Here is a 22425-nt window from a genome sequence, read left to right as displayed (position 1 = left end):
TCAGAAATGATAAGGGCCAGGAAACTCCAGAATGAAATCTATAAAGTCGTAGGAGTAATTGCCAATACGGAATTATATATATATATGTATCGAGAGAAAACATCCTTCGAAAAGGAAGATGAAGTCAAGATATTTTAAGATGCACAAAAATGGAAAGAATTTTTCACCAGCAGAGTTGCACTACAAAACAAGCTAAAGGATATTCTTTAGGTTGAAAGTAAATGATACTAGATTGAAATTTGAATCTGCTGGAAGAAATGAAAAACACTGAAAATGGTAAATTTATGGGTAGAAAGAAAAATGTTTATTTTTCCCTCTTTGTTTTTTTTGAAAATCAATAGGCTGCTTAAAGCAAAAATAATAACAATGTATTCTGAGGTTCACAACAAACAGAGGTGAAATATATGGCTATAAGTATACAGTTGATAGAAGTGGGGATGTGTAATTATTTATTTATTATTGTATGATTGTTACATTATACATGAGGCAGTATAATATTGATTCAAAGGACACTATGATAAATTAATGATGAAGGAAATGGCAACCCACTCCAGTATTCTTGCCTGGAGAATCCCATGGATGAAGAATCCTGGTGGGCTACAGTCCACAGGGTCGCAAAGAGTCGGACACAACTGAGTGACTTCACTTTCACTTTCCCTGTAATCCTTGGAACAACCTCTAAAAGCAAAGAATGAAGAGGTATCACAAAACAGATAAGACTAACAATTTCTTGAAAACCATTTCACCTAAAAGAAGTAAGGAAAAAAATCAAAGAAACAAAGAATAAACACAACTCAAAATGGTAAACATAACCCAGTAATACCAATAATTATATTAAATGGAGATGGACAAAAGACTCTAATTAAACAGCAGAGATTGACAGACTGGATAGCAAGACCAGTAGCAAGACCCGATCATATGCTGATTAAAGAAATGCACTTTACACATGAAGGCAGAGACAGACCAAATTCACAATAGTTATGGGTTTTATCACCATTTTATTAGTAACTGATAGAGCAAGTGTATTAAAAATCTTTCAGAATTTTTGCATAGTGTTGTCAACCAACTTGACCTAATTGACATTTGTAGAACACTACACCTGACAACTTGAAGGACACATGACATTTTCACCAAAATTGACCAATTGCTAGACCATAAAATAAGTTTCAAAAAAATTTAAGTATTAAAATCTTTAGATTATGTTCTTTGACCAAAAATAAAAGTAAAATAACATTTAATAGCACTAAGATATCTAGAAAATTTCCAAAAATTTAGAAATTAATCAACCTTCTAAATAATTCATTGATGGGATATTTCCTGGCAGTCCAGTGGTTGGGTCTCTGTGCTTTTACTGTTGAGGACCTGGGTTCAATCCCTGGTTAGGGAACTAAGATCCTGCAAGCCATGCAGCACAACCAAAATAAATACACAAAAATAAATACTCTATTGATCAAAGGAAAAAAATTCACAAGAGATACTAGAAAATAATTTGAACTGCACCATAATGAAAATACAGTAACCCAGTTACCACTATCGGTAATGAAATTGATTCTGATCCCTCATTTATTTATTTAAAGACTAGCAACAGGATATTATAACAGAATTTTATGCCAAAAGGGAAGTGAACAAATTTCTTTAAAAATATGAGTCACTAAAATGCACATGAGAAGAAATGGAAAATAGAAATAGCTCTAAATCCATCAAAGCAATTGGTAATTAAAATTCCAGGCTGAGGTGGCTTCACCAGTGAACTCTTAATTTAAGAAAAAATAATAGCAGTCTTAAACAAATCTTTATTTCCTGAAATAGTTTAGAAATAGAAGGAAGTCAGCACTTTTCAACTCATTTAATGAGGCCAGCATAGCCTTATCAAAACCTGACAAAAATTATTACAGGAAAAATCTCAGGACCACATTGCTCATAAATAAAAGAGCAAAATCCTCAACAAAATATTAGCAAGCCAAAATAAGGACAATATATTAAAAAGTTAATACACTATAACCAAAGTAGTTTTTTTCAGGAATGCAGCATTGGTTTAACATTTTAAAAGCAACCAATGTTGTAACAAAATCAAAGAAAATAACAGCATGATCATCTTAAATCACTTGATAAAATAAAAGCTCCCTGTAGATAAGAAAAATTACTGATAAGCATATGAAAATTATACTGTATAGCCAATATAATACTTGACAATAAAATATTGAATGTAGTTTTCCTAAAATCAAGAACAATGCAAGAGTAATTGTTCTACATTGTCCTAGAATTCCTAGGCAGCCTAATAAGGCAAGGAAAGATTGGAAAGACAGAAATTACACTTCATTTACAGATATTATTATTGCCTATTAGAAAATTAAAAGAAAGCTACAAAACAAAAAACTGATAAGGAAATTAGCAAGGTGTTTTAGGTACAAGTTCAACATATAAAAGCTAAATTGTATTTCTGTATTCTAGCAACCAGCAATTGGGAAAGGAAGTTTTAAAAAATTACTATATATACAATGACATTTTGCATGTCATCTAAAATTTTTGTTCAGTCACCAAGTCATGACCGACTCTTTTCCACCCCATGGACTGCAGCACTCCAGTCTTCACCATCCTGTCCTTCACCATCTCCCAGAGTTTGCCCAAGTTCATGTCCATTGAGTTGGTGATGCCATCCAACCATCTCATCCTCTGTTGCCCTCTTCTTCTTCTGCCTTCAGTCATTTCCAGCATCAGGGTCTTTTCTAATGAGTTGGCAGTTCACATCAGGTGGACAAAGTATTGCTTCAGCTTCAGCATCAGTCGTTGCAAAGAGTATTCAGGGTTGATTTCCTAGGAATAAAAACTAAAGATGCACAAGACACTGAAAGCCATAAAATGATGCAACAAATAAAAGAAAACCTAAAGAAATGGGGGGATATATAATGTCCAGTACTTAGTAGATGCAATATCACTAAGATACCAGTTATCTCCGAATTGATTTATACACTGAATGCAAATGTAGTTAATATCCCATCAGATTTTTTTTAAAGAAATATACAAGTTCATTGTTAAATTTATATTGAAATGCAAAGGACCTAAGACCTTGAGGCAATCTTGGAAAAGAAGAGTAAAATTGAAGGACATTCATTATTTAATAGACTCATTATATAGTAATTAGTAAATGAGATAGTGTGGTATCAGGGTGAGGAGAAACAATTAGATCTGTGGATTCAGCAGTAGAACACACAGATACAGTCAACAAATTTTCAACTGAGGTGCCAAAGTAGTTTAGTGGAGAAAGGTCAACTCAGATTTATCATGCTGGAGTCTTATATTCTTTTTTCACATTTTACATACTAGTTGTTAAGGGCAGAAAGACTATGTCCCATTTAACTCCTGCGAATTATCCAGGGCTAGCACACGATGTACAGGCCTGTTGAGTTAAATTGGATCAGAAATCAGATCCATACTCAGAAAGCTATATAACATCTATGTTGGGATTTGATAAGTAATTTTAATAAGAGGAAGTTTCGGGTAATAGATTCAAAAACACATAAGCTTCTAGGAGCAAATTTTTAGACACATGGACAAGGATTAAATTCAAATATAATTTTTATTGAAATCTGGGCAGATAGGGCGTTTCCAAAGATAACTTTTCTTTCCAAGAAGTAGCTCCTTTGGTTCAAGTATTTGATGAATATTGGATAAAGACATAGCCAGAGACTCATATCAAACTAGGCTCCCTATAATTGGAAAGGCCCCAGGCATGCAAAGTACGAAAGTAATACTGATTCATTCATTCACCCATCCATTCAGTATTCATCATGTACCCACAAGGCACCAAGCATATAATGATGAACAAGACATACATCACTGTCTCCACTTTTCTCATGTAGAAATTGAAGAGGATATTTTAAGGTTTCACTAAAATCAATACTCTTAGTCTAGAATATAAATTTGTAATGACTATAGATTGTAGGCCAACAAATCTCATGCTTCTTTTGGTTTGTATTAGGGCTCTTCAATAGAAAAATAGTATGAGCTGTACATGTAATTTTAAATTGTCTAATAGACACATTTAAAAAGTAAAACTAAACAGGTGAATTAAATTGAGTAATATATTCTATCTAAATTATATTGACAATCATATTGACATGTGATAATATTTTTTATTGGGCAAAGGAATATTTTTAATTCTCCTTTTTTTTTGTACTAAGTGTTCAATAGCCTCATGTGGCTAGTGGCTACCTTATTGAAGAGTGATATGACTCAGCTCCAAGTCAGCTATAGTCTATTGAAGATTACAAGTGGAAGGACTTCCCTGGTGGACCTGTGGTTCAGAATCTGCCTTCCACTGTAAGGAACACAGGTTCGATCCCTGGTCAGGGAATTAAGATCCCACATGCCATGGGGCAACTAAGCCCTTGCACCACAACTACAGAGCCCATGTGCCACGACTAAAATTCGGTGCAGCCAAAAATAAATAAACAAAATTTCTAATTAAAATGATAAAGTTTACAAGTAGATTTCAGAAAGGTGGAAAACGGATGGTATTTCTAGCTCATAATGTTAGAGGAAAATCACTGTACCCAGGAAAGGACTCTTTATTCTATTGCTAGAAATATCAGCACCTGTGGTCAGAATGAACTAATTCTGTTATAGTCAATAGTTCTCTAACCCTCCACCAATTTACCAGTTTTCATCTGAAAGAATCCTAGCGTTTTACTGTGTTTGGAGACAGATTGTACCACCAGTGTGCAAATATACCCAAGTAGTCTTTGAGAACTCAGATCTTTCCAGCAGTCAATGACCCCACCGTTGAGACAGCTTTCAGGTCCTAAAAAAAAAATACTACTACTCAAATTTCTCAATAAACATTTGTTGGATGAATGATGAAATGAACCAGTAGCCCTCATATCAGTTCTCTGATACACAAAATATATTCAGCTCTAGGTTAATAATCCCAAACTCATTTGCATGCTGGTCTTCCATTTAAAATGCTTTGGCATTCAACAGAATAATTTCTTTCTTCTGTTCTAAGGTCATTATTTCCACTAGGCTATAATGGAAATCCCCTTTATTTTCAAGAATAACAGTAATTTACTACACTGTGCACAATGAACTGTATTTTAGAGTCTTAATTTATTGAATTTCATCAAGCCTGAATCTCAACTGTGATTTAGAGAGAGTTGGAACCAGCCTATACTTACTCACTTTTAACAAAACATTTATACAGTCATCAAAAAATTAGTTTTTCATCTTTCACAGTAGAGTTTCTCCTGGTGAGGGTAACACCCAGGTACCATCCAACTCCACCCCAACAGAAACACCTGGAAGCTGAATCCTGGATCCACTTCTGAATCGAAATTTCTGCAGGTGGTGTCAGGGAATTTGCATTTGCAATAAGTACTAGGGGAAAAGTTACGCACACTAAAGTTTGACAACCACTGCCCCTGCAGTGAAGTTCCAAACTTTAGTAAAACTAAAGATAAAATTGTATACTATCATTTAAATCTGTTTTATTACTGGAGGAAATGATGTTTTCAGTACTTACTTACTTTGTTCACCACCTGGGCTGAACATTCCACTGTGTGCTATAATTTCCTTTTAAGTAAATTTTAAGAGGCACTCAATATTCAGCCTATAAAACGTAGGCTGTGCCTTTTTGATATATAGGTAATAAATGATGGATTCAGCTAAAATCAGATTTACCCATCATAAATGGGCAAATGTCTAAAACCAAACTGACTAGGACCAAATTCTATTCTTTTGTACTTTCCAAGTGTATTCTCTATAATGCTTGTGACAGTGTCAGGAAAGGTATTCTTTGTTTCCTTTTTTTTTTTCTGTGAAGTCATTTTAAGAGTACTTTAATTCAGTCACAATCCTACAGATAGGTATTGAGCTAGACACAAGTACTGGAGCTTCAAAAACGAATCAGATTTTGCATCCACCTTTAAGGGCATCTTAGCCTCTGCAGGGAAGGAGCAGACATGAAAACTTTGTGTTGAATTTAATGCACCAGGTTACACCAGGAAGTAGAGCGAGGTGAGGCAGAGGCCGGGCTTCATAGCGATGATGTTGTGCTCAGTTTGGGTATGAGCCATAGTTGGCCAGAGAAATGGACTCATTCATACAGGGTAATCCAGACATCAGGAAGGTCAGAAGTGCCAAACCTACACTCTTTCCATTACACCCAACTTTCTCCAAGAACCTGACCTGCAAAAGCAGGCTGGCTTCCCTTTTTCTCATACCCAGAGCTCTCTCTGGTTGTCAGTAAGATGTTAAGTGTGATACATTTCCTTTTCAGGCCACTGAGGTGCCATTTAATCCACTCCAGCAATAACTAAATAGGAACCTACCTTTAAAAGATGCCGAAAGCAACGTGCTGCTAATTTATTGCCACATCTGTTAAAGCTCCAGAGGGAATCTGACTCTCTAGATTTAAAATATAGTTGAGTTATTGTGATGATGTTTCCTGATTTAATCCTTTCATAAATTAGATGAAATGATCATAGGACCTGTTGTCACTTCATTCTTGCCCTAGCTTCTCTTCTGCCTTCATTAATTCCGAATAAAATACCAAAAGACATTGATGTAGCACTTGGAGATGGGAGGGCTATGTTTTTATAGCCTCAATTTGAAATCGCACTTAAAGACATCTAAGCCTTTACTGAATAGTGGGGGAACTGTTCATGCATATAAGGCTCCTAAGGACCTTCCTGGGTAGTTATGGGTGAGGAAACTAAGACTCAGAGATAAGTGGCTTGCCTGGGGTCACTCTGTAAGTAATTACTAGAGTCAAAACACCCACTGAGGTTTTCTAACTCCAAGAACAAGGCTCTTTCTAGTATATCCTTTCATCTTCTGGGGAATCTATTAAAACAGTTTCTTGACTGTTTGCAGTGAAAGGAACTATTGCCAACATGTTAACAAAACCCAGAATTGTGGCATCCCCATCAGCTGATCATCAGTGTTTTTAGTTTATCACTTCACAGACATTATTTGGTGTTTTCTTACAGAAGGCAACAGACCACTGCAACAGAAACTGTCCTTAGATGGGAACCCCAAACCTATACATGGAACACCAGAGAGGTCAGATGGCCTACAGTGGTCAGCTGAGCAGCCTTGTAACCCAAGCAAGCCTAAGACAAAAACATCTCCTGTTAAGTCCAATGCCCCTGCAGCTCATCTTGAAATAAAGCCAGATGAGCTGGCAAAGAAAAGAGGTAAAGTGATTTCTTTTGCACAAATGATTCAACATATTTTGCGCACACAGAGAAGTACCTGAATGACAGAACTTTCCAAAAGATGCCGCTTAGTAAAGAGAGTTAGACCTGAAATTGCATTTCTTTCTGTGAGCCACATAGATTGAAAACCAGATACGATTCCTCCGTTGTTAATCAAAGGGCTTGAATGTTTAAGTGGAATTATATCCTCTTTCCCTGCCTCTCTGTGGCCATTCTTCTCTTTCTAGGCATGGATAAATTTGCACCACAAACACTTGGTACCCTAACATCCTATAAAGCAAATGTTCATTCAGGAGCCTCTTTAGCCACATAAATGTTGAATGTTTTCCTGATATACAGGTTCTGAATTTGCATTGACTAAAGATGAGTTTAGAGGCCAACCATGTCTTCTGATATGATGTTCCTCATGTAAATTCAGTTCTGTGTTAGAACTTTCAGACAAAAGACACTGAAAGAGGGTTTTATATTGGACACACTGTATTTTGATTACTTTTTGAACTTTGATATATTGATACTTTATGCATAACTAGTATTAAACATGAAAGGGGCTAAATCGCTTCCTTTCTGATTACCAGAGGATTTAAATAATATTCTCATTCAGGCCTCAGTTGTATCTGATTTCCTTGGCTTGGGTTTGATTATACCTTCTCACTTTTCTTGAGAGAGATTTCTTTTTTCTAAGAAACCATGCCCTTGTTGGGATAAGTACAATTTGCCTATTTGCTCTGCACTATCTGTAAAGCCTGGTGACAGTTTCAGGAAATCAGGCAAGATTGGCACCCACAGAGCTGCTTTAAGTACTGCTGCTATAATTACAGGCCTGGCTCAGGACTGATGGGGCCAGAGCCAGGGTACCTGGCACGGATGCTCTGTCCTCTCTCTAGCCCATCTGTACCTCTCCCAACCTCTATGTCATTTTCCTCTTCCAAAAGCCCTGCTGGCTTTAAACCACACAGAGTGGTGTTTATAGAGAGAGCCAGCAGCACAAATGGTCTTTAGATGTATCAGATTCTAAGAAACCCCAGTTTGTAATAGAACATAATGATCAGAGTCTCTTTGCAAAGGGTAAAGGAGATACATGTGCCCAAAATGGCCCAGCCAGAGAGCCCACTGGTGAGATCACAGCTTCTCAGGGACCACACAAACCACCCACTCTGGATTTAAAAAAATTGGGACTATAAACATCCTCTTAATGGAACTTTTTTTTTTCAATTGAAAAACAAAAGAACATCTCTTCTTATTGGAAGGGGATATAGTTGCCTCTGTCGTTGTTGTTTAGCTCAGAAGTAAAAAAAATAAACGGATCACTTTAACGTGTTCTTTCTTGACATTAATTTCAGGCCCAAATATTGAGAAATCAGTGAAGGATTTGCAGCGCTGTACTGTGTCTCTAACTAGATATCGTGTCATGATCAAGGAAGAGGTAGATAGTTCCGTGAAGAAGATCAAAGCTGCCTTTGCTGAATTACACAACTGGTGAGTAATTTCACTTAGAAACTATCAATTTATGGTACTTGAGCTGTTCCTATAGGTAAAAGCATCAGATGGAAAAATGTTTATTTAATACGTAAACATCACAGAACAACACTTCAGTGAGTTTTCTTAAACCCTGCTGACAGATGCATATCTTGGGAATAGAAAAGAAGAGAAAATTTGAAATAAAGAGAAACCTGATAGACATTATTCGCTGGAGTTTGAAGTTGGGTCAAAAGTATATGAATGATTTAGAACACAACCTCAATAAAGGACAAAACTTCAAAAACTGTATTTTTGACAAATCTTTGGAAGGTTAACGTGAATGCTTACTCAGAAAGAATATTTTCCAGCCTGATGTCATCATAAAATAAGAAAAGCTCCCTTAACAAAATTCAGAAACAACTTATGTAAACTTAGTGATAGACCCCATTCTTGGTATCTTGAAGACTGGAATTAAGAAATGGTATGCCAGTATGGTTTTGGTCCTGCCCTGCCCTGCTCTGCAGTGGATTTTGATGGAAGACATTTCTTTCAGCCTTATACTTTTGCTCATGTCCACAGTCAGAGTGAAATATCTGTTAGTAAAAAGATTAAGTTAATATCAGTAGAAAAATGTTCTCAGTGTATCCATCAGGACACTTTCAGTTTCAAGTGACAGAACCTCAAATCACAGTAGTTAAAGAGAAAAGAGGATTTATTACTGATGTACATGAAAATCCCAGGAAATTCCTTTAGGCAAATTTGGTTCTAAGCCCAGTATGTTAGCAGGATTCAGATTCCTCTCTCTCTCTCTCTCTGCCTCCTTTCCTTGCCCAATGACCCCCACAGTCTCCTGGTTCTGCTTATTCTTCACTTCACTCTTAGGTACAGTGTCTCCATGTAGCAGCAAAGATGACACGCTGGCAGCTCCAAGCTTACACAGTCTTTAGCCCCATGATCTTAGAGAGGACTTCGTTTCCAGCAGTTCTGATAAAAAAGTCCAAAAGGGCTAATTCCCATTGGCTGGGTTGGGTCATATATCTGTCCATAAACCAATCCCTGTGGCCACAGGGACAGTCTTCCCACTGGCCAGGCCAGAGTCACGTGCCTGCCCAGAGAGTTAGTGGTGGGACATTGGCAGGTTGCGGGGGAAACCCCACCTGAACTCCATGAACTGAGAGGTGAAGAACCCTGGATCCCTGGAGAAAAATCGTGGTGTTAAAGAGGAAAATAAGAACAAAGAAAACACATGTCCACAGTGTCCAGGCTCACATAGCATGTTCCCTATATTGGCCTATCATGATTCCAGAGTTTGATCACACTTTCCACATATTCTTCCCATTCTAAGTCCTTTCTTTGACACTGATGTGCTTTTTTGCTGACTGTAGCATAGTGTAAAACTAAGGATTATGTCAAACAGTAACCTAATGTAAAAGTCTCAAACTTTAAATCATCTGCTACTCAGACTGTGAGATTCCAGGGGTGCATAAGTCACCAGGGACTTGAAAACAAACCATCTCCTTCAGTTATCATTCAGTGAGGAATCATTTACCCTCCACCCAGTGGAACACTTCTCTGTTCAATCAGATTATAACCTCACTAATTGTTCAAAGCAAACTCCAAGAATATGTTTGAAAGTACTCGGAGAAGGTAAAGATGCTACACAAATAAAAAGTGTTGTTATTACTATTATTGATTTTTAAATTTTATAGTTACACGACTTTTCCAGTTTATCCTTCAGTTCAGTTCAGTTCAGTCACTCAGTCATGTCCAACTCTTTGCGACCCCATGAACTGCAGCACGCCAAGCCTCCCTGTCCATCACCAACTCCCAGAGTTCACCCGAAACCATGTCCATTGAGTCGGTGATGCCATCCAACCATCTCATCCTCTGTCGTCCCCTTCTCCTTCTCAATTTATCCTTCAGTTCACTTCAGTTCAGTCACTCAGTTGTGTCCGACTCTTTGCGACCCCATGAATTGCAGCACGCCAGGTCTCCCTGTCCATCACCAAATCCCAGAGTTCACTCAGACTCACGTCCATCGAGTCAGTGATGCCATCCAGCCATCTCATCCTCGGTCGTCCCCTTCTCCTCCTGCCCCCAATCCCTCCCAGCATCAGAGTCTTTTCCAATGAGTCAACTCTTCGCATGAGATGGCCAAAGTACTGGAGTTTCAGCTTTAGCATCATTTCTTGCAAAGAAATCCCAGGGTTGATCTCCTTCAGAATGGACTGGTTGGATCTCCTTGCAGTCCAAGGGACTCTCAAGAGACTTCTCCAACACCACAGTGCAAAAGCATCAATTCTTCAGCACTCAGCTTTCTTCCCAGTCCAACTCTCACATCCATACATGACCACTGGAAAAACCATAGCCTTAACTAGACGGACCTTAGTCGGCAAAGTAATGTCTCTGCTTTTGAATATGCTATCTAGCTTGGTCATAAGCGTCTTTTAATTTCATGGCTGCAGTCACCATCTGCAGTGATTTTGGAGCCCCCAAAAATAAAGGCTGACACTGTTTCCACTGTTTCCCCATCTACTTCCCATGAATTGATGGGACCCTAATATGTAAAAGCATGCTCAGGGGCTTCCTTGATGTTCCAGCGGTTAAGAAGCCAGTGCAGGGGACATGGATTCAATCCCTGGTCCAGGAAGATCCCACATGCAGTGGAGCAACAAGGGCAGAGCGCCACAGTTACTGAGCCCAAGCACCTTAGAGCCCTTGTTCCACAACAGGAGAAGCCACCACAATGAGAAGCCTGCACACAACTGGAGAGGAGCCCCAGCTCTCTGCAACTAGAAAAAACTCGTGTGCAGCAGTGAAGACCAGCACAGCCAAAAATAAATAAATAAAAGAACACGCAACATCCAGACTTGTTCTCTGGAGCCAGAGTCAACACACGTCGCCTGTAAAGTGCCGGCAGGTTAAAGAACCTTAAGCTTTCCAGGCTGTAAGGTCTGTGTGCTCCTACTCAGGGCTGCTGTTGGGGTATGTAAGCAGCCGGAGAGCCTTCGGAGGCAGGGGGCAAATCTGGCTCAGCGGGGTCGTGGTTTATCAGCCTCTGTCTGGAGCCTTTGTCTGGAGGCTGCTCACAGAAGACTACTCTGTCTTCTCCTTTGGTGTGGCATTTTAGGATACAATCTTCCTCTGAGGCCCACGTGTGACACCTTCCCCCTGAGTGAGTCACACACTAATTGACAGAGTGTAGCAATGACCTCAAATTACCTCTCTCCTCCAGCTGCTTTGAGTCCTTTTATTTTTTATTTCCTTAGTAAAATGAACATCGCATGGCTCATGAGACATCTTGAGATTTATAACAGATTCTTTGAGTGCTTTACTCCTCAAGAGCGGGAAGTGTGGGGCCAGGAAAGTCAGCACCCAGGGAAGATGCGTATCTTTGCTTGTAATTCACATCGTGTTTTATACTGATGGGAAGGATGGCTTCTGAATGAGCTCTGCCAAAGCAACACGGCTGTTTAAAAGTCACCTCCTTGACAAAAGGACATTTTCCCTCCAAACTGAACAAGAGAACATTTAGACCAACTACTTCCCGTATGGTATTTCTGTGAAAGGGGAAAACACCACCCCTTGTTTTCTGCCCTAACCCTTCAGCAAAACAATCCCCAAATAATTACACAGATGTTAACTTGAACATAAAACTAAAGTATTTTTTATCAACCACAAACATGCATTTATGCCAAAGGGAAAAACTTGGCCTCTATTCAAAATAAGTATGCTGCCCAGGCAACAGGGCGATGTGCTTGAATTAAGCCTCTCATTTTCTGAGGAGCAAAGGCTGGATCTTAAGGATTGTGGTGCTCTTGAAAAAATAGTAGGTCATGGAATAGAAGAAGGCAGCTTAAAAGCTTAAAAAATGAAACTTCCCTAGTGGTGCTGAAATCACGAACTCTAGGCACTAGAGAGAATTTTGAGTGCAGCGCTATTCATTTAGTACAATGGAAACCTCAGGGCTGTATCATAGAGTGTATCCAGATTTGGAGGATGTGGCGTCCTCTGGAGATTTCCAGGAGTGCCGGTTCTAAGGCAGATGTTGACTCATGTGGTGCATTAGCAACAGGGGTGTGGGGTACATCCCTCTGCAGCTTCTCCTTCACTTCCTCGGGGCCACCCTGTTCTCTCACCTAAGCACTCAATAGGCGCTGTGTGTAGTTTAGAAATAAATAGACACTCAGTTTAAGAAAAAAAAAAAAACCTTCACATTCACTTTGCTACCAAAGCACCAGCTTCAGGAGGTGAATCCCAAGTAACTAAATTCCCCCCCAAGCTGGAATTCACCGGAATGAATTGTGTGACGTTGGGAGAAAGCCGTGGTTTGCACAAGCTCAGTACTGAGTCACGGGAGTCTGAGCGAAATGAAGGAAATCCTTGTCCTTCCCAATCTGGCTGTGAAGAATGTTTTGCTCAATATGTTACTGAAGAAAGCCATTAAGTAGCTAACTTATAATATCAGAGCTGGCACTTAACCAGGACACAGTTGCATGGGGCTAAACGATCATTACATGGCTCCTTCTCATTTTTCCAGAAAGAATTAGGGATTTAAGAGGGGGAACAAAGATGACACAATACCCTCTCAATATGTCTTCACAGAAAATAAATTTTGCAACATGAGCGTCTGTGTGAAAAGTCACATCAGGAACTAACATGAAGCAGCTGGTTTCTTTCCTATATGATTGGCCCCCTACCACAACTGGAAAATATTCATCCTTTCAAATCATAGCTGCCAGGTTTAATTGCTTTGTGTGCAGACTAGTCTAACTTCTCACAAATCTGTGTGTGCATGGCCAAGTTGATGTTGACGGCTTTAAATGAACAATAAAACATTAAATTCAAAAAGCATTGAGGAAGGAGAGTAATACTTGATAGTTTTGCCATATGCTGGGGGAGAAAGGATTCCAAAATAGAGCTGTAAAAAAAATTGTTAGGTGCTATTGTCAGTTTAACATCTAATTAAAAGCATCCCTAAAGAAAACGGAAGATGGTAAGGAGCCAAAGGGTTAGGGTATGTGCTGGGTAACCAGGTTGCAAAGAATGGGGGCTGGAGGGGATAATATGTTTAGGCCGCTTTGCTTTCAAAAAAGAAAGGGAAATCAGTCAAAGCATGCCTCCTGTATAAAGTGGCCAGACGTGTTCCTGGACCTGTGTTTATTTTCTCTTGAAACAGTGCCAGGAAATTGGAAGTAGGTCAGAAGTTTCCCAGCTCCCCCGACCATAAGCCCTTGCCCACCTTCCCTTTCTCCGTTGGCTTTCCCTTAATCTTGGAGTTCACTCCCTCCCTGCAAGGGCAGGTGAGCCTCCTACTGCCCCCTACAGGCCTCACGGCGACCCCAGTCACTACATTATGCCTGCGTGTTGAGTTGCTCAGTCGTGAATGGCTCTGTGTGACCACACTGTGTGACACCCCACCTCCCCGGAATGTAGCCAACCAGGCTCCTCTGTCCATGGAATTTTGCTGAAGCAGGTTGCCATTTCCTCCCTCCAGATCATCTTCCCAACCCAGGGATTGAACCTCTGTCTCCTGGGTTCCCTGCATTGGCAGGTGGATTCTTACTGCTGAGCCACCCAGGAAACCCCTGCTACACCGTAGGACCTTGTAATGGGCTCTCTGTCTCCTTTTTCTTTTCTTCCATTTAATAACGACTGAAACTCATTTTGTGTCACTGGTAATCTCATCGTTTTGATGACCATGTGATCCCCCCGCCACCGCCCCCACCAGAGTGACAGATTTGCATGTTAACCAGCTAACCGAGTCTGTTAAAGCTCTCCTCCAGCCGAAAGAATGACTCTAAATGTGAGAACTGCCAGCTAAAGAGAAAGCCACTTCGAGATAAGTATATCTTGTGCATCTCTCAAATCCCCCTCTGAAGGAGGGCTCTTTATCTGCTGCTAAAGCCCTGTGGGTAGCCAAGCAGAACCACACACAGACCACCAGGGTGGTCAGCAGGGTGGCCCTATGCACAGACCAGATATCACTGCTGTGACATTTTAAATGTGTCTTTTTCTGGGATATGAACTCGAGAAGGCCTCCCGAAGAAGAAATTGTCAGTGGGGCTCTTGCATTTCAGAGCAAGCCAGGCAGCAGTCTGTCCCATATTCCCACTTTGCTGCTTCTCGGGTGCCCGAATAACATCAAATTCTTGGAGCAGGCAGCCTTAGAACTACTTCAGCTTGAGTCCAGATGAGACCATTTGTCTTCACTTTTGCAGGTTTATCAGATAACAGGATTCTTCTTCTTTGGTTGTTTCCTCCCCTTCCCCTGGTCAAACTCCCCAAACTTTAAGCTGCCTTTTCTATTATCTGGCTCTCCATACAGTGCTAAAAGCTGAGTTTTTCTGTGCCCTTCAGGTTTTTCATTTGTTCTCTTTGTGAATAACTTAGCATTGACTGAAAGATGATGCCTGAGAATTAATATTTACTTCTCTCAGTACCAAAGTACATGTGTGTGTATGCACTATAATTACAAACTCTAGAGCTCTGTGGTCATCCTCTGCTTTGGTACCAGGCCCAGAGATGCTGATTTCACTGGGCATAAGTGAACCCAGAAATAGGGTTTTTGTTTTTAAAGATCCCCTGGGGATTCTCTTATGCATCTGTGGTTGAAAACCACAGATTGAGAGTCCCGCAAAGGAGGGTGATATGTCTGGGGCTAGAGCAGTGTTCCCAACCAGATGAATTTGCTTTCTCCCAGGGAGACAGTTGGCATGTCTGGAAATATTTCAAGTTGTCACAGCTGCAGAGAGGTAGTGTTACTGGCATCTAGTAGGCAGACACCAGGATACCACTATTAATACTTATCCTAGTAAGCACAGGACAGTCTCCCCGACCCCACTCCCCACCCCCACCAAAGAACAATCTAGTCCAAGACATCAATAAGGCTGAGAAAGCCTGAGTGAGAGGAAAGGGAGACGAAAATTACACCGTCCTTCTGCATGGTCTGCTGCAGCTCCTTGGGTGAAGAGTGGAGAGTCCTCCCTTTGCAACCCCTGCACCCCCGCCACTACCCAGTAGCTCTCTGCCCCTCCTCCAGCAGCCCTCCTAATCCACCACTACAGACAAGAGGAGGGAGATTTCCTTTCCATGCCCAGATCATTCACATACCCCCCAATGCAGCCATAGTGTTTTCTCTTTTCACAGCAGTACCGTAGGGAGGCATTTCTCCCATACTTCCTGAAACATAAACCTCCTTGCTGTGCATTTTAAAGGTCAAATTACATTTTTGTTTCCTTAAGACCAGCAGAAACAATTACACTGAAGTGTAGAAAATTGAGGACTTTGCTTCTTTGCCTATTTTTCATTATAGAATTCAAGTCAGTCCTTAAGAGAAAATGGAAAAATTAAGAACTGAAAGTTGTAGCTGGTGATAGACCATCACTTTCATTCACCATGCTGTCTCTGCTGAGTCTTTTTTTGTTTTTTTTCTCATTTTGTAATAAAACCAAATAACGCAGTGGGGACCGGATTCAGATGAAGATCTGAGGCATGTAAAGATATATACAGTAGGGAATTGTTCCATTAAGTGTCTTTCTGGGGAAGTATTATTTTCCTCTGACTTTAGCCAGGCAGCAATATTGCTTGGTGTTTCTGGCTACACATGGTATATATCCAACTACTCTGGTGCCAGTGACATCCTCAGGTGGGCCTGCCCTTATGACAACAGAAGGTCTCTTTGCAGTCTTACCATGCTGTAGTGGTTGGGCAAGTATTTGTGGACCCTCTCTTAGAGAATTACCCTTTTTTAATTAGGAGAATATTAAAATTAAGGCACTCTGTCTACTTTGATAGGTAAGTACAGGAGAAATATATATTAGGTGAAACAGGTCCTAGAATCAGATCTGCGCCTCAGAACAGATGCTATGACGACAAGCAAATCTGGCTTTTGAGTTCAGTCACATGGAGGATGTGGATGTCAGTGTGGGTAATGAGTTGAGACTCCAACCGTGTGACTGAAATAGGAAGCATTCTGAGTGCATCGAGAGTGTCTGGGGCAGGGTGTTGGTCAGTAATAAAGTGATGCTTTTCTCTGAGCCCTTCAACAAAGGATGTTTATCAAGGATTACGAATAGGAGAGAGAGCTGACGTTAGGAACCTTTGTAGTCACTTAGTATTGTCACGTGAAGACTTTAACAGGCTTTTGGTTTCCTGTTAAAATATCAACAACATGTTAAATAATTGCTAGATTTTGCCAACTCCTTACCCTATACACATGATGCAGATAAAACCAAGAGTTTACGTATTTTATGTTTTTTCCAAGAAGTTTAATACAAAGTCTCTACGTCCTTCTGCCCTGCAGGGGAATACAATCTTTTCATTGATCAAAGCTTATCCAAACAAGACTTTCTGACTAATCTCTTTTCTTCTCATCAGATGGTTTTTCCAAGTGTCTACCTGCTAGCGATTTGTGTTATCCTGTGGAAATTAGACAAATCCATGCCTTCTCCCCACACTCAGTACTGGAGATTATGCCAGCATATTAAAAGAACGCACATTATGGAGATGAGCATACACCTGCAAAGGATATCGAGACAGTAGTAGAAGAAGCTAATAAATATATTTATGCCTCAAGAGAGCCGTATGTATGCTTTTCTGTCACTGGCCTAGCTGACAAACTGCCCAAAATGACTCCTTGTCCTTACTCGGCACCAGTCTAATAAACAGAAATCAGTTCCAGGATCCATTTCTGAAACTGTGAAAAGGGTAAATACCTTATACCATGGAGGATCTCAAGGTTCCTGTGACTTTGTGTCTATGGCAAGTCCCCATGGCACAATGCATTTCAAATCTTGCCTTGTTCGTGAATATGTGTGATTCTAAATAGGGGTAGCTCACTCTTGGGAAGCAAAAGCTTCTCTTTTCCTCTTTTCTTTCCTCCCCAAGGTTTTTCTCCACGTTAGATGTTTCCCCAGGGCCACTGTAAGGACAGAGTGAATCAGTCGACATGAAGGAAGAGCAGGCTAATAAATACAAAAAGTACAGAACTGGCCTTTTCAGTTTGGATACGGTCCCTGGGAAACCAGCATAAATAGCACCTCCTTGTATTAATAGCCTTTGTGAGCTCCACATGTGATTACCTCCATACGTCTTGTCAGCGGCACACTTAGCGTTGGAAGTCAGCTTTCTTTTACTGCAGCCTTCTTGCAGAATAATAAACCCAGAAGAAGAGCTAGAGGACAAGAAGTTGGTTCTGATTTTATCTTGAAATCTGAAAAGATTTCTGAATCCTTTCAGCAAATGAAGGCTACCCGTCAAATCAGCTTCAGAACATACTCCCGAATAGGAATCGTTGTTTTTATCATAGAACAGAAATATGAAAAGGAATTAAGCAAAGTGTTGTAACTATACAATCCCAAGAGAGTGTGTATCCTTTGTATGTGTGTGGTTTTTAAATTTAAAATATAATCCATTTGGGGCAATTTATCATCTAGCACAGCAACAAATCATATAAAAGCTGTACCTGAAGCTAATACAGTAGATTTCCTTACATGTATATTACATTATTGCTCCAGTGACTGTTACCTTTGGTACTTAATAGGCCATATTGGAACAAAAGTGACATCTTCCTGGGTTTATTAACAACTTAATTAGGAGGCATGAGGTGTGGATTTAGACAGGATAAGATTTAAATCTCCTCTCCACATATTCTAGTACCAGATATGGTTGAGTTTCCTAACTTCTACTCAGATGCAAAACAGGGCTACTGTCACTTTCTGGAGTTTTATGAAGATTCATGTACAAGATATGCACTCTGCAGATTATTCTAGAAAATGTCTTGCCTGGTCCATGATAGAAGTTCAGTCTAGACCGGTCCTCTTCTCTTTCAGGTAAGCATTTAGTAAATGTCTTTTCCTCTCTACCAAGACACTGGGAGGAAGTGAATCCGTTCCACCTTTCTGTTTACTGAGCCTACACTGGATTGTGGCTGTAAGACATGGATATTTCATCACAGCTTTTTACTGTCTACTCCCTGGTGAAGAGAGATGTAAGGCAAAGGGACCCCTGATTCCAAATGGCCACAGTTGTCACCACATCAGGCCTCCTTGCCACGCCTTCTCTCTTCTTCCCTTCCCTTCTCTCTGCCTTCCCTTCCCTTCGTTCATCCACCCAATACAGTAGAACCCCAGGGCTAGTGGGTGAATATAGAAACTGCACAAAGGCATACTGCCTCGGAGCTGGGCCTGGGGGAGGAGAAATCAATACCACCCGGTTAAGGAAGGGTTGACCACAGAGGCGACATTTGCGCTGGTCTTTGAAGGAAGACTAGGAATTTGTCATCCTGGGAGGGAAAAAGGATTCCATGCAGAAGAAATAACACAAGGAACGAGAAAATAAGAGAGACCACAACATGATTTGAGAGGAGTGTGTGTCCTGGGTCTTACTCCATCAAAGTGAATTTTGAGCACATCCTTCTCAAACCAAAAAAATTATTTATAAATAATTTATGTGCGCTATGGTTAATCTGTATACTGAAGATTGGGAAAGTCTACTTTTTGGAATGAAAAGTAAACACTGGGACTTCCCTGGTGGTCTAGTGGTTACGACTCTGCACTTCCAATGCAGGGGGCACAGGTTTGGTCTCTGGTTGGGGATTTAAGATCCTACATGCCACATAGCTCAGCTTAAAAAAAAAAAAAATGCGTGTACATGCAGTTTGCTGTATTCCTTATGCCCCTATTCGGGAAAGCATTGGCTGGGGCAGGTCCTGAAGATGAGGGGCAACAGATGAGCCTGGAGTTGCTGGCTGGTGAGAGCCTTTTGGCCCAAACCAAGAAGTACACATTCTCTCCTCTTCACACAAGAGTCAAAAGATGCAGGAGCCCTCAGGAGGCCAGAGCAGTGGCGGCCAGGCCCGACTCCCTTGGGTCGGAGATGGGCCAGCATTTCGGTGACTTTTTCTGGGCTTATCAATCTCTTCTAGTTTCTGTTCCTGAGTATGTGTTAACTGTGATTCATCACCATGGCGGCTTCTGCCTAGATGCCCTCTTCCCCCCAAGTTGGAGGGAAATGCAACAGTACTCAGAGTGGTTGGCTGTATTTTGGGTATGAGACAGAGATTTTAATTTGAAATTTGTTTTATCTTCCTTTCTACGTTTCCCGGTTTTTTGTTTTTAATGAGCGTGTAAAATGAAGTCGAGCTGTAGGTGGCGCTCGTGGTAAGGAACCTGCCTACCAGTGCAGGAGACACAGGAGACGCATGTTTGATCCCCGGGTCGGGAAGATCCCCTGGAGGAGGAAATGGCAACCCACGCCAATATTCTTGCCTGGAGAATCCCATGGACACAGGAGCCTGGTGGGCTACAGTCCATGGGGTCACAAACAGTGAGACACGATTGAAATGACTTAGCGCAAAATGAAGTAAGTGAAGAATGTTACTTCCTTAAGTGGTACCCTTGTGCTGTAAGACAATCAACACCACAGATAGAAGTTTGCTTTCTTTTTCATTGATGTAGTTTTGTTGTTCTTTTATTTTTTAAAAAAAGGAGATGGTAGTAAGTCATATCATTTTTATACCTATGCTGCTGCTGCTAAGTCGCTTCAGCCGTGTCCGACTCTGTGCGACCCCATAGACGGCAGCCCACCAGGCTCTGCCGTCCCTGGGATTCTCCAGGCAAGAACACTGGAGTGGGTTGCCATTTCCTTCTCCAATGCGTGAAAGTGAAGTCGCTCAGTCATGTCCAACTCTTTGTGACCCTATGGACTGCAGCCTACCAGGCTCCTCCGTCCATGGGATTTTCCAGGCAAGAGTACTGGAGTGGGGTGCCAAGCTGAAATAAAGATAAGTTATTTTCCCTGAATGCTGATCTCCATGGAAAGAAACAAAACTAAGAAGTAGTCAGCAAAGATAAGAAATTATATTATTAAATCAAATCAGATGTAAAATTCTAGATAGACGTATATAAGGAATGTAGATACTTTCTAATTGAACATGTGATGATGTGGGATTCGTAGAATTTGCAGGATTTTGCAACTCTGATGCCATTTCTTAAATTCCAAGAAGAAAAAGGAATCCCTGTCCATATTTGTTTGTTTTTCAATTAACTATTGTGTGTAAGGAACTCCAGGATTTTGTGTTGCGAGTTAGTCATTATGCTTCATCTGCACATGTCTATGCACCTCAGATGGTGTGGTGAAATATTCATCAACTGTAATTTAAATCATTATCTAATTCTAATATAAAATATGCAGACTAAGAGGTATTAACATTAATGGGTTATGTTACCTCTGATTTTAAAAAAAGGGAAAAAATGGCCTCAACCTGATTGGCAAATGGAGCCCAGCTGCTGTGTTCACTGGCTGCCAGAGTGATGTAGACCTGCCGTACGTGTTAACTCCGATTCGTGCTCAGAGACATTCTACTTTATTTCCCTGAGAGTCACGATTTCTAGGCAGCTGTTCAAAGAGTTGCATCCCAACCCCAGCTGACAGGCTGTAGACATGCATGTTGGGTTTTGTATGTTTATTGCACAACACGTTGGAATTCAGGAAATCTTTAGATCAATTGTCAAATCACTGCTGCATTCAGAAAAAAAAAAAAATCCAATTATAAGAAGAACACGGGTTGTTGGGAAACTGAGATGCAAACGTGGGCAGAGTAGAAGGTAAAAGACTCAGGAATCCCAACAGAAAGCTAAATAAATGAGCATAGCCGGCTCCTTGATAATGAGCTGTAGTGGCACACTGGCAAGAGGAGCTGGTTAGGAGAGCCGTTGCTGGGATAACTCAGGAGGACCTGATCACATGGGAAGTGAATGAAGGGGTGTCGTGGAAACTGGTGAGTGGTGAGAACAATGACCAGCAGTCAAGGCAAGGAAGGGGGCCAGGATGGACATGCAGGGGAGGAAGAATATTTACCCTCCACCCTTCTGGGTTCTTGACTGGGGTCCTGTTATAAAAGACAGATTAACAAGAGAAAAACAAACGTGTATTAACGTGGACACCTCATGTACACATGGGAGACACTTAGGGAAAAGTGAAGTCCCCACGGTGGCCTGGAATCCAGGATTAAATACCATCTTAATAGGGAAAGAGGAGAGGCATGTAGATCTCTGAGGGGAGAGTTCATGATTTTTAGGAAAGATGAACTGGTCCTTAGAAGAGCAAATGGAAGGCATGCTGCTGCTGCTGCTGCTAAATCACTCAGTCATGTCTAACTCCTTGTGACCCTATGGACTGTAGCCCGCCAGGCTGCTCTGTCCATGGAATTCTCCAGGCAAGTATACTGCAGTGGGTTGTCATGCCCTCCTCCAGGGGATCTTCTCGACCCAGGGATCGAACCTATGTCTCTTTATGTCTCCAGTATTGGCAGGCAGGTTCTTCACCAAGAGACAAAGTTGTGTCTCTGCAACCCCATGGACTGCAGCACACTCAGCTAGCGCCACCTGGGAAGCCCAGGAGGTATGACAGCTTGTGACAAAGTCTGACTGTGGTGTCAGTTCTAGTCTCTCCTGTGATGAGAGTCAGCAGCCGCCCTGTTTGATGAAAACTGGGAAAGGAGGTGGGTGTATGACAACTGAGCTCCTTTTGGACAGTCTGTCTTGAAGCGGATTGGAGAACGTGTGTCCCTGCATTTGCTGTTTTTCACTGCCCATAGTGTTCACAGTAATCAGTATACCGAAGTGCCGTATTTTGGGGTGGCATATTCTGCTAGTCTTCAGGGAGCAAAAGGGAGAAAGGAGAAACACGGAATCGGCAGTGATGCAAGCGCATGGGCACCATTTGTAGGTACCTGTTCTCCTGACCCCAG

General features: G+C 41.0%; 1 protein-coding gene across 8 annotated transcripts in view; it reads left to right on the top strand.

Moving 5' to 3' along the window:
• Window positions 1-22425, top strand: part of SPATS2L (spermatogenesis associated serine rich 2 like) — a 184013-nt gene that overhangs the window by 136707 nt on the left and 24881 nt on the right. For 6 of the 8 annotated variants that reach the window (XM_018061185.1, XM_018061179.1, XM_018061193.1 and 3 more), the window contains 2 exons: window positions 6987-7193; window positions 8555-8690. In XM_018061185.1, coding sequence (XP_017916674.1) covers window positions 6987-7193; window positions 8555-8690 — 343 coding nt within the window. The remainder of the gene's footprint in view (window positions 1-6986; window positions 7194-8554; window positions 8691-22425) is intronic. The other 2 variants (XM_018061203.1, XM_018061200.1) reach the window with 1 other exon arrangement.

The sequence above is a fragment of the Capra hircus genome, chromosome 2 (assembly GCF_001704415.2).
Source record: "Capra hircus breed San Clemente chromosome 2, ASM170441v1, whole genome shotgun sequence".
NCBI lineage: Eukaryota > Metazoa > Chordata > Mammalia > Artiodactyla > Bovidae > Capra > Capra hircus.
This window is presented reverse-complemented; position numbering and strand designations above follow the sequence as displayed.